The sequence below is a fragment of the Manis javanica genome, chromosome 2, assembly GCF_040802235.1.
Source record: "Manis javanica isolate MJ-LG chromosome 2, MJ_LKY, whole genome shotgun sequence".
Classification (NCBI taxonomy): Eukaryota; Metazoa; Chordata; class Mammalia; order Pholidota; family Manidae; genus Manis; species Manis javanica.
The window spans coordinates 217,132,563-217,145,569 of NC_133157.1; the positions used below are offsets into that span (position 1 = coordinate 217,132,563).

The 13,007-nt window shown below is 49.0% G+C and overlaps 1 protein-coding gene and 1 pseudogene across 1 annotated transcript in view; one reads left to right on the forward strand and one right to left on the reverse strand.

Moving 5' to 3' along the window:
• The window catches only part of KCNQ3 (potassium voltage-gated channel subfamily Q member 3), a 289,359-nt gene that overhangs the window by 30,404 nt on the left and 245,948 nt on the right, over positions 1-13,007 (reverse strand). Inside the window, exons 5-9 of the mRNA XM_037020788.2 lie at positions 10,057-10,212; positions 8,908-9,018; positions 7,359-7,454; positions 5,954-6,048; positions 1,354-1,380 (exon numbers count right to left, since the gene is read on the reverse strand). Coding sequence (XP_036876683.2) covers positions 1,354-1,380; positions 5,954-6,048; positions 7,359-7,454; positions 8,908-9,018; positions 10,057-10,212 — 485 coding nt within the window. The remainder of the gene's footprint in view (positions 1-1,353; positions 1,381-5,953; positions 6,049-7,358; positions 7,455-8,907; positions 9,019-10,056; positions 10,213-13,007) is intronic.
• On the forward strand, positions 2,095-2,230 carry LOC118972859 (U2 spliceosomal RNA; annotated as a pseudogene).

The window sequence follows — 13,007 nt, forward strand, 5'->3', positions numbered from 1 at the left end:
GTGTCAACATCTACATGATTTAAAACCCTGCAAGAGAATGAGGGGACAGAGCACTCCTTTGGGGGTCCTGAGGCCTGGCCGGTGAAAGTCCTGGTACTCAGGGGCTCTGAAACTTAGGGCCAGCCTGCCCTCTTGGAGGCTGTGGCTTCTATAAAAGCCTCCAGGAGATGACCTCTGAGGTCGCCCTGCTCTGCCTCTGTGAGCCGTGTGCTGCTGGGGGTTCTCTAGCACATGTCCCCTCACACTGTCATTGTCAATTCTCTAGCCCTTGTCTGCAGTCTCCCCAGATGCCTCCTACAGTCTGAACTGGGTCCAGAGAAGAAACAGCCCATTTGAGAACAGGCCCAAAGGAGGCTGGAAGCCCGAACCGTACCTCTGCATGTGAGCCACAGGGGCTGTGTATGACATGGCCCCCCAGAGGGGTTATGCACGGCATCAGGGGCCCCATTCAAGAGGACTTGACCCAGCATCCCAAAGGCCATTGTCCTCAAGTGGTTCTCCTACAATGTGGCCCAGGGTCTGACACCTGCTCTGCCCAAATTCTGTCAGCTTTCCATGGACAGCAGTGGAGCATCAGGAGACTGACTTCAAGGCCTCAGCAGTAGTTTATCAACAATTATAGATGAAATGTATACTTTTGCATACATTATGTAGATTACATATCTAAGTAGCTTCAACGGATGTTTGAGAGAGATGGTTTTGCTCTACAGTCTGGAGCAGGGTCCATTGCCTCCCTGCTACGGTGACACCTTGTTGAGATGGAGTGAGAAAGGCCGGGTAGGGAATGCTCCTAATCTGGAAGCGCAGCCTGCCTCAGCAGCCGCCTGCAGTGAGAGCGGTCTAGGTGGGATCACGAGTTACAGTCTTGATTCACTTTGTGAAGAACTACCTGTGAACCCAAGAAGCAAATGAAGCCAGATACAGTGGGAATAACATGGTCTTAATACCCAGACCCAAGTGAGAATATTGGTCTTGCCTCTCAGTGGCTGTGTGACCTGGGAGAATAACTCAACCTCTCTGAACCCGTCTCTTCCATCCATAAATGAGGACAGGAGGGCCTCTCTGTGTTTGTGAGGACTAAACGAGAAAACACATTCAGGACTCCAGGCACAGAATCTGGCCTGGAGGACACACTCAGTAAGTGTCTGCTGCTGTGATCCTGCTAAGTTGTCCTTGTGTAAATTAACATGACAATGGCGGAGGAATATGGTGGCGAGCAACAGGCAGCAGCCGTGAGCCCCGAAACACTATCTTGTGACCAGCGTGCTGCCCAGGGGCACTACACCACGCGGAATTGGACCCTCTGTCCCAAAACACTCATGGGAAGAAGGGGATTCATAATCAGAAACGTACCTGGCTGCCGCCTCCAGCTGTTCTTTCCTATAAGGAGATGAGGGAGAAAGAAATAAACAAAGTATAAATTACATGCAATAGCTTTCCCTTTTCCCCCCAGTTTCCCCATGGCTTCCCTTTAATGAAGACAAAGAAGCAGGGTGGAGCTCTAAGCAAGATGGTGAGTGGGAGGGGGCCCACAGAAGGAGGTGGGTTTGCCTGACTAGACCCCAGGCTTTTACTCTGCTGGACTGGCTCTGAGCCTGGCTGGTGGTGCTGGGCTCAGGGGATCTGTTGATCTACAGAGACAGACCAGGAAACCAGGAATTTTGTAATTTAGCAGCCGCACACCTGGTCCCTCTGTCACCATCACCATCATTGTTGACATCACCATCATATCATCACTAATATTTACTGAGCAATAATTACTAGGCAGTTACTATTTTAAGTGCTTTTTATGGATTAACTCATTTAATCCTTATAACAACCCTATGAGGTAAGTATTAGTATTATTCCCATTTTCCTGATGAGAAAACAGGCACAGAGAAGTTAACTAAGTTGTTCAAGGTGTCATGGTCAGAAAGCGGAGTCAGGATTCAAACCCACATGACCTGGGTCCACAGCCCACGCTCCTAACTGTGAGGCCACATGTGGCATCGACACATTCGTGACTCTGACCTTTGCTCAGCCTCTGCTTAGAACTCCCATTCTTTTTTCTCTTCTGGGAGCAGACTTAATGTTTCCTTTAAAAAAGTTCTAGCTATCGCTTCTCAGCCTTTTGGCTAAGATCAAGTGTAGTATCTGTTCTTATCAGTTTAAAAAAGTTCTAGCTAGAGAGGCTGGCTCCTGCTTGGGTTTCTTACCCAACTCCCCAGAGTCTAGACTGAGCTAACCTCTTCCCCAAGGCACTGAACTCAGATCACATTGTCTTAGAATTATGTGGTCATCCATGAGCTGTCTAGGGGAAAACAAAGCCTGTTTTCCTTCATCTCTCAAACTTGAGCACCCCATGCCCTGACAAATATGGAATGGGTAACTGGCCTGTCACTGGAATCAAGGAACAGGAGAAATGGGGAGAGAACAGAAGCACCATGGTAGAGAAGTAAAAGGGCCAGTTGGAGAGTTAAACTCCACAAGTTACCAGAAGCACCTGGAGAGAAAATGCTCTGATTCCTGGAGTTCTCTGGGTCTCTGATTTCAGGAGAAGTAGGGAAAGCAATAAGAGAAGAGAAAGGTGAGGGAGTAGACTGGGCAGGATCAAGGCCAAAGGTACTATGGGAAATGGTATTAAGGAATTAGAGACACCACTCTCTCACTCTCCAAGACAACATGTCACGCCTTCTCCTCTACCACCACGCTTTCCCATCAGCTCACAACCTTGACTCACCTCTCAGTGAGCTAGATCTGCCTGCCCCACGGTCCACCACCAAACTGACAACCTCTTACAACTGGCTCCACCCACCTGGCTTCTCTTCTGTGCTGACGGATGAAAGGTGCACGCTACGGATGGCCAATCCTCACTCACGCTTCAGAGCCCACGCCTCCTACCCTGCTCTCTTCACGAGTCCTTCCCCTCCCCACTGCTTCCACATCTAGTTCTCTCTACCAGACCCTTTCCGTGCAGGGAAGAACCCTGGCCCCATGTCCCACTCCAGCTGTCATCTGCGCTTGCTGTCGTCACGTGCTCACTGCCTGTCAGCAGGCTTCTATGCCCACCGCTCCACTGGGACTACTCTACTCAAAGCCCCAACCAACTCCAAGCGGTAACATCCAATGGGCTCTTCTGTGTCTCCATCCACCTGTGACAAGATCAGCACAGCTGCCCCCTTTCTGTGCACTCTCACGTCCCCAATGCCAAACACAGTGCTTAGCACATAGGAGATGCTCAGTAAATATTTGCTGAGTGAATAAATGGGGTAAGTGAATAAAAGATCTGTAACCACATTCCTGACAGGGTGTTTTAGGCCTGCTGTCATTCAACAGTGGTTTCCCAAGACTATAATTTGGGAGCGTAGTATCTTCCTTTCCCACTGTAACACCGATGCTGCCTTCCAGCCCAGATTGTTCCAGCACAGCCTGAACACCTACTATGGGCCAGGTACTTTGACTTATTTCACAGGTGTTTTCACGTATTTTATTCAGTTTCACTTTCAGAAATAGGTATTATTATCCAGTAACACTTCTCTCATCCTAATTTTCTCCCTAAAACACTTCTTGTTCCCAGAGATACAATGGGCTTTGGCCTAAGACCTGGGTTCCAATCTTAGTTCTATCACTTACCAGCTGGGTAAAATTAGGCAAGCTAATTAGTCTCACAGATGCTCTGATTCTTCACCTATAAAATCTGGGTTATGAAAAATGGGGTTACCCATTCTACTTATCTTCCAGGACATTCTAAAGATTAAATAACACAGTGTGTCTGAAAGCAGATCCAGTGTTATCTGGCCATAGGGAGGAATTGCTGCATGTAGTCCCCCATCTCTATCGTTAAGCGTTCCAATAATCTGGACCCTGGTCAACAAAGGAACAAGGTCTGTATATACAATAAATGAACTGAATCTTTTTGGGCAAGTAACTTCTATGTCTTTGGCCTACGCCTCATTTCCATTTTCATTCTCATATCTAATGATTCCAAAGCTATACTGCCCAAGATGTAGCCACATATGGCTATTAAAATTAAAATTAAATAATTCAGTCCTAAGGTGCACTAGTAACAGACACGGCTCAAAAGCTACAAGTGGCTGGTGGTTAGCATCTTGGACAGCACGGCTGTCATCACTTTTATGGAACAAACTGGCCCTCTGCTGATGGAGAGCAAGGTCTGGTTTTTAACGTCAGCCTTCATCTCTGCTTCCACGTGAGAATGGCCTGTCTATCATCCCTCCTGCATCATCTCCCTGTACCTTCTCAGATGCCCATCCCCTTCTTGTACTAAGCCTCCACTGTCTCCACTGACCAGCAGATGAGAAGACCTGAGTTTGGTCTCAGCTGTGCCCAACGATGTGTGTGCCCTTGAGCAATTCCTGAAGTTTTGGAGGCCTCAGGTTCTTCTCATATAAAATTGGGTTTAGACTTGAAACTCTCTGAGGCCTATTACAATGGGAAAACCACGAGTTTATCATTTTAATATTAGTATTTAAGTTTATCATTAAAGTATTAAGTATTAACAAAAGAAAAATGAAAAGGCACCATCGTTCTCCATCCATGCTAGCCCCAAACATATATATCCTTGGAAACTAACAAAGGGCTCCCCTGAGCTGGAGAGTTTCACGTAGCATCATGGCTAGAGATGTGCTGTGCAACTTCATCCTTCACAACCTCTGGGAGGAAGGAAAAATGGTGCAGCCACCACAGACAATAGTCTGGCAGTTCCTCAAAAAGTTAAACATTGAGTTACTATTGCCAATCCTAGATATACACAGGAGAACAGAAAGCGCATGTCCACACGACATGTATGTCAGCATAATAACCAAAAAGTGGAAACAACCCGAATGTGCATCAACTGATGGACAGATAAACACAATGGGCCATCGAATAAAGGAATATTGGTCATCCATAAAAAGGAATAACATTCCTATGCATGTGACAACACAGATGAAACCTGGGAACATGTTAAATGTTATAAACTATACATAAAAGACCACATATTCTAAAAATCACATTTTTATATGCAATGTCCAGAATATGCAGAATAGAGATATTAAATAGATTAGTAGTTGCAGGGACTCAGGGAAAACAGGAGGGAAGACTGACTGCTAATGGGGACAGGGTTTCTTTCTGGGTTGATGGAAATGCTCTGGAGTCAGACTACATGATCGTGCCCAGTTTTATAAATATAAAAACCACCAAATTATCCATTTTAGAAGAGTACCTTTTAGTGTATGTGAAATCCTCTTACAGCCTGTGAAACATATCTCAATAAAGTCATTAAAAAAAAAAGCATAAACAAAAGACAAAAAGTCTTTAGGAGGCAGGTGAGGAAACACCAGTGTATTATCATCTCCTCCTTTGCCATTAAACATATGGAGTAGGTTGGAATTCAGGGCTATTCCTTTCCCAAGGGACTACCTTGCTTCAGAACGGTTGCCAAGTGAATTTCTCTAGTGACTTTATACTTTTGTCCTTGAAGAGAAGAAAGAAAGAAACGTTCTCTCTTAGTCGAAAAGCCATTCCCATATCACAGCAGCTGTCTGCAGCACAATGCATCCCTCCACGTCTCAGACAGCTAGGACAATGCCTTATTTATAATAAATCAACCCAAAAGAATGGGCCTTGTGCCAAGGCCTTGGGATGCATAGCAAATGGAAATCATCTTGGTTCTGCATTCAGTGTGGTTGTACATGTTCTTGCCTTTGAGTTCAAGGTCACTGTCACTAGGGCCCTCTGGGGAACTTGAAAAAATACTGATGCCTGGGCCCCACTCCTGGGAATTCTGACTTAATTAGCCCGGAGTGTGGCCTTGAGCATTGGGGATTTTTTTATGATTCAAACGTGCAGCTCAGACTAGGACCCACTACCCTGAAGGATGTGCCCCAGGAAACCACAAAGACCACTGGCACAAGTACAGACCACAGGAGGATGGTTAGCCATGCTCTGAGCACTCAAACGGGCCGCCACTTGCCTGAAGAAGGGAAAAGAGACGACTGATTCATAGAAACGCCATGTTGCTACAAGGTCAATCCTGTTGGGGTTTGTAGCATAATATCTCCAGGCAGCCTGAGGAGGAGAGAAGGGGCAGAGTGTCACACAGGACGCCCCGTGTCAGAATGCCCCCACGGCCCTTGACTCCTACAAGTCTGAATATGCATTTAGGTAACATCCAGGGAAGCTGAGATTCTTGGCTTTTTGTAGCTCCTTGGGGAAGAAAACCTTCCTTGACCCCATCACCTGGGAGCTACCATGGGCAGTGAGGGGGTGGGGCCGGGAGATGAGCTGCAGGGCAGGGCGCTGGGTGTAAAGTCCTGAAAGGAGCAGGCTGGCTCTTGCTGCCAGGTTCCCCGAGACTTCTCAAGTAGGTGGGAAGATAAACACTGTCTTCTGTGCCATTTCTGGGTACTAGAGAGCCCCGGAGATGAGGCTTTAATTCTAATAGATTAGAACTTTGGTGAGACTGCAAAGGTTTGGGGCCTGGGGAATAATGGAGCATTGATAACTCAGCGAAGGGGACTGGCATAGAAACTATGGTACAAAGGATAACATCACGTACCACCCAGTATCTGACCCACTGACCCACTGACACACTCACGCAACAGAACACAAATTCACAAGCAGGTGGTCATGCAGACATTCAACCCGGCGCAGCTATAGCCACAACACTCCATTTCCCTATTCTCTGTGTGCTCATCAGCCCATGTAGCCACGGAGCAGGAGCTCTCTCTGAAGTACAAGGACACTATTCTGCCTTTCTTACCACCTCTCACTAGTCTCCCAACTTCCAGTGCACGGTGTGGGCAATGACAGAGTCAGACAGCTGGCAGGCCTCCAATGTACACCAGTGCTTGCCTGTCTATTGGGCAGGACAAATGGGCAAACTGCCCAATATTTTGCCTGGGTGAGGCATCTCTTCCTCTCTTGGCATGGGTACTCTATCCTTAGCAGATGTGAGGGAGCACATCTCCTTATAGCCAACTGGCTTAGCCCCTGGACTCTAGGCTGACTCTTCCTCGAGGACTTCTAGGTCAAGACTGGAGTGGGAAGTAGAAGCCTAGAATGGACTCAGGCCCACCCCAAACTCTCCACTCCAATGCTACTAGTAAAACAGCTGATGCATCAGTCCCTGTCTGAGTCTTTTGTCTATTTCCTGCTTGGCTTAGAACCTGGCAGGGAGAGTGACAGGACTGTCGCATTCTGTACACAGGTCAAACAGGTAACACCAGCAACACCCAGACACCCACAAGCAAGCACGGTCCTGGGTCCTGCCCTGGTTCATGGGCATGCCCACTCCTGCACAGGCATGCACACGTACACACGTGCACACACGAATGCAGACACGGAGAGTGTGGCCGTCCCAGGGCCCCGGCACACACCTGGATGAGCTCGGCGGCCGGCTTCCTCCTCTTCTCAAAGTGTTTCTGCCGGTGCTGTTCCTGCACCTTGAGGGCCAGTCCTGACCCCAGGATGCCCTGGGGGGGAGAAGGCAGGCCCCGAGGTCAGCCCACCCCCTCCTGGGGCCACAGTGACGGTGCTGAGCATGGGGAGAAGGGGACACCCCTCCCGTCTCTGCAAGGGCTGCTGGGCTACATGGAGCCATGAAGTCAGGAAGGCCTGGGTTCTGCCCCCAACTCTGCCGCTTCCAGTGCTGAGACCCTGGCCAAGCCTCCGTCTGCTGCATCTCTGTCTCCTTCGTAGGGAAGTGGGAGACCGGACCCTGCCTCATAGGGAGAACGGGGCCCGCTTCATAGGGGTACTAGGCCCGCCTTGTAATTTGCTAAGGAGAAAGTGAACTAATGTACAGGACCTGCTTAGTAACGGGGACAAGGGGCATGGCACAGAAGATGACCAGTAAATGTTCCCAGACTTTAAACAAATATTTCAGCTGCTTGAATTGTCACTTGAGATTTCTACTATAGCTGGAATTTCTCAGAACTGTGATCTGTTGTTTTTCCAGGTCAGACTCGCATGTGGGTTAAATGGATGGAAGCGCACCCTCTTCAAGCTGAGAGGGACTCAGACGCTGTGCAGCGCCCCACAGCCCCTGGCCTGTTACAGATGAGGGAACTGAGCTTCAGAATGGGCCCTGCCCAGGTCAAACAGCTTAGAGACAAGGTAGGGCTGTGATGGAGAGAGAATGTCACCAAACTAAGGATGGGAGATGAAGGGCGGATAGGACTGTTGTGTAAGAAGCTTCTCTGCAAGCTTTGTGATGAAGAGCCAGGCTTCAGAACCAGCAGCCCCGGGATTCTGCTTTCGTCATCTGGAGAATGGTGACACATGCACCAAATTCAAAATGTCATCATGCAAATGAAATGAGATGCTATAGGTAAAGTATTTGACATGATTCCAGCACACAGTAAGTTCAACAAATGCTATCTATCATTGCTCATATTATGCTTAGGGGTCCCAGGCTTTAGGGAAGTTATTCACTCATGGGTCAAGACTCACTTTTGAGGGAAATGCATCTTTTTCACAAAAACCAGTAAGTGACAGGCACAGGAAGGGAGCTCACATATACAAAGGACCCACTATGTGCGAGGTGCTGGGAGGAAGATGTGATCCCAGCCACCCAGGGGCTCACAGCTCTGGGGGAGGCAGGTGCAGGAAGGTACTATCCCAGCTGGGGTCAGAAATGCCTTTACACAGTTATGCCTGGAGGAGGGAGCAACTAACTCAGCCTAAAGAATCAGCATGGAAACTGGGGCTGGGAGGACGAGTGGACGTATGGAGAGATCACTCCGGGCAGAAGGGCAGCACAGCCGTGGCAAAAAGGCAGGGAACTGTGCTGACGGGGCTGGCTACTGAGCCACCAGGGCTGGAACTTAGGGTAGGACAGGATAAAGGCTGCATTTGCAAAGTTCAGCTGGGCCAGATGGTGAGGGTCCTGCATGTCATAGTGGGGAGAACATGGAAGGTACTTACCGCTGGAAGGGCAAAAAAGGAGACGCCAATTAAGGAAAAGGTGGCTGCAATCAGACGGCCTTCCCACGTTTTGGGCGTCTTGTCTCCATAGCCGATGGTGGCCAGTGTGATCTGCAGAGAGAGGAGTTCAGGCACGGGGCTCCCCAGAGGTGGGGGCGCTGATCAGGCATGGGGCTCCTGGGGGCGGGGAGGACTGATCAGAATGCTCTGACCAAGCCCACCGATGGCCCTCTGTCCTCCCTGGGAATGTTTTTCCCACGGAGAAAAGGCAAGCAGTACCAACTAACTCACATGGAGCCATGAAACCACACCTGTTTCCAACTTAAGGATTTCCTACCTGTAGTCAATCAGTCAACAAATATTAAATAATTTGTAAACGTGTGTGTGCCTGTGCATTCTTGCGTATATCTGTGTATGTGTGATTGTGGAGCCATGTGTGCTTGTGAGTGTATTTATATGCATTGTATGTGTATGTGCACAGGTCTAATGTCTGCACGCACGTCTGTTCTGGGTGTGCTGCATATCGCTGGGTGTGTTTTCACATGTAGTTGTTGGTGCTCTTGCACTTAAGAACATGGAACGCAGGATGTGACAGCAGTTACGAGTGTGGCTTCTGGAGAGAAACTGCCTGAATTCAAACCCCACATCAGCTACTCACTGGCTCTGAGACCTAACTGAATGCCTCAGTTTCTGCATTTTAAAGTAAGGAGCTAATAAAGGGAGGTGCTTGAATTTAAAATGTCTTAGTAAGTGTGAGGTATGTGGAGCAATGCTCCAGAGCAAAGTAAGCCCTCAGTCAATGCTAGCTTTAGTGCACATGTCCTGTGAGTGTGTGGCTGTGCATCTCTACATGTTTTTGAAGGTCTGTGTGCACGCATGTGCTCTGCCACTGAGTCTCTTTGTACATGCATGGTTTGGCTGGTCACAGCCAACAACTGATGAGGTAGAATCCTTGAGTGGCCATGGGACCTGACTCTTCCGGACCCCTGACTTCCTCTACGCCCTATAGAAAGCCTGCTGCAAGTGCATACCATGTGGGCAGGCCCTCAGCCGACGGTGGCCACAGACTGTGCACGCCAGTGCCACACCTCAGCTCTTTGGTTTCTAACAACCCCCGGGGGTTGGGGGGCCTTCAAGGGGGTGACTCACCAGGCCCCACCAAAGGGCGTCTGCATAGGTCTCAAACTCCTCTTTCATCTCTCCTCCTTGTGCATCCACCTCCGGCACATCTTTCTCAACCAGGTAGACCAGAAATGAAGAAAGGATGAGCGTCAGGAACCCAATGTACCAGGCGGTGATGAGCTCCTAGGAGAGTGAGCAGCAGACAGGGAGTGGTCACTGGGAGGTTACTGGGGGAGCTGGAGCCTAGGTTTCCCAACTGTGACTGTGGGTGAGTGACTCACCTCTGATCCTCACCTCCCATCACTGTGCAATGTGTTAATGTGCATCATTAACAAAGCAAACGTATGGCTCTAGGAGGGGAAGATTTCTGCCTTAGAGTGACCTTGTTATCACAGCTCAAGAGGCTTCACAGGGAGGCAAGAGGCAGGAGGAACTGGCCACTGCCTCAGAGACAAGGCTGAGGACTCAGGAGTCTTGATTCTCAAAGGACTGGGCACAGCAAGGATAGAGCTCAGTACTTCCGGGAAGCTGGCACGGCATAGCGCACACAGTTATGGACAGGGACCAAGCTGTGCCACTAATTACTGTGTGCCCCTGGGCACATTACTCTCTTCCCCAGCCATAATTTCTTCAGTTTTAAAACCAGAGTTCCTCAAAGTGCCATGTGTACTGCAGATACGTAGTTTCTATGTTAAACGGTCACATATTGATGTAAGCCATTCTAAAAATTAGCATAAATAATACATAAAGCCTGTTATTTCATGGATACTATCATGCTTATAGACTGGGATGTATAAGTAAGTAGACTAGAGCAAGGTGATTTAGAGAAAAATGATAAGGAACGGCGTAGGTGATGCAGAGATGTGGCAAAGATCAGCAAATGACTGAAGTTTCAATCCCTAAGGCGCTTCCTGTTTCTCCCATTCTATTCCCATTGCAGAGTTCAGCATGGTCATTTGGGAAAGAAGAAAGTCCAGGTATGGGTGCACACAAGCTGGAGATGAGCCCTGTGGTTCCTGCAAAGTCTCTCGGGGCACAGAGTTGCTCACACCGATACACAGCACCTCCCTGGCCACCTGCGTCAGGTGAGCTGGCCTTCTGGCGAACAGAATCTCTCTGATGGGGTAGCTTCCTGCTTCCCACCCCGCTGGGCTCTGCTCACACAGGTCTCGCTACCAGAACTGGGCCTTTCCAAGGGACCAACCAAAGAGCTTCAAGCCAAGTTCAGACGCACGTCACCTCCACTGTGGAAGTCTGCCAAATATTTGAGCTAGAGTTCCTGTTTTTATGCCTTCCCTGTTTTCTAAACAGACTTCCCTGAATCTCCGACCCATTAAAAGGCCTGGCTCGCCCCACAGCGCTGTGGGCACGGTGCTCTGGTGTGAGTTCACTCCATGGGTTCGTTTGGATGGAGCGGGCAGTGCGGCCGCCTCTCCCCCTGGTGAGTGTCTGTCCCCCCGGGAGGCTGAGAAGGAGCAGGCAAATGGAGAGTCCACCCCCAGGGGCTGTCTGAGTGTGAGCCTCTTGCCTTGTTGAGTGTGTTCTAGGGTTCGTATATCTCTTCATACCCTCTGGCCCGCAAATGTGAATCAGAGTTTCAACTGCTGCTTATCCAAGGAACAGCTAACTGTTCATGAACGCACAGAAAACCTGGCTGTGCTGGGTTACTAAGAGGTGGTATGATGGTCCCTGATGAGGAGTGAAAATGTGTCCCGAGTCTATGCCTTGTCATCACTTACAGAGTCAGGACTACTTAAAATCATTCTGACTTGACACAGTTTTTGCCAGCAGCTCTGTGGCATCCCCACAGCCTCTGGCACATGCCTGAGCTCTCTGCAGTCAGCCTGGGGCTGAGGGACTAGGGTGAAGCCAGTGTGGGGAGTGAGGGGAGCGACTTACTGCCCGCTCCTTAAGTCCATTCTGCAGGATGATCCAAGCCCCTCTTCCCTTGCCCCGGAGACTCAAAACCCATTTTTAAGACAAACAAGGGCCACCCGGCCCACATCAGACACCACGTGGGCAAGAAGACATCAGTGATTCTGTGCTGGAAGCGGAGCCTGGCCTACTCTAACTTTAAAAGTCTAACCCTGCACAACGTGGGCCCCCAACTCCGAGGGGTCAGCCTGGAATTTGGCCCAGAGTACATGTGTTTTGAAAGAATGAATAAAGAAGTGAACTGGTAAGTGATCATTCACCTGGCTTAGAGAAGGAGCCGGCCTAAGCTCTTGCTGCTAGCCAATGGGGAGGCTGGGCCCAAATCCAGGCAGGTGCTCACCTCCTAAACACACTGCCTGGCCCGGAAGTGAAGGGCAGCCTGGCAGCTGCTCTGTAGCTCAGCAACAGCGAATGGCTAAGAGTGTGTGCAGTGGCGGTGTTTCGGGGAGGAATGGGACATAGAGCGTGACAAGCAGTTTCTTTTTCTGCCTTTCGTCTCCAACCACAGAGATGTGATTTCGTCTTGAAGTTCTGCCCACTGGCCCCAGTCGTGGGGTCTGGCAGCATCACGGACCTGCCTCTTCCCAGGAATTACTTGACAAACATCCAATTGTCCTCTATTCTAATCTGAGAGAACACAGGACAAGGACCTAAGCAGCATTTTTAGTCCTGATTTCCTCCAGAGCCATGAATCATCTCATCTCTTTCCAGGTTGCAAGGGTAGATGTTATAAGCATGTCCTCTGATAAAAGATAAAATACAAGGTCAGGTGGAGGACCTTCTAGAAAGAAAGCTCTGGCCTCAAAAAGTCTGTGGTCAGAGGTAGCACAGAGAGAAAAAAAAGTGTCTAGCAAAAAATGGAAGACTCCCAAGTGTTTTAAATTTGTATTTAATTTTACTTATATATTTATTTGCACTGTTTGTGAGGAAAGGCATATCTGGAATAACAAATGCTACCATTAATGAGCACCTACTGCTTACCAGGCACTTAAGTGTACCTTTTCTCATGTGTGCAGCCGGAAAGATTCACATTTTAACCACAG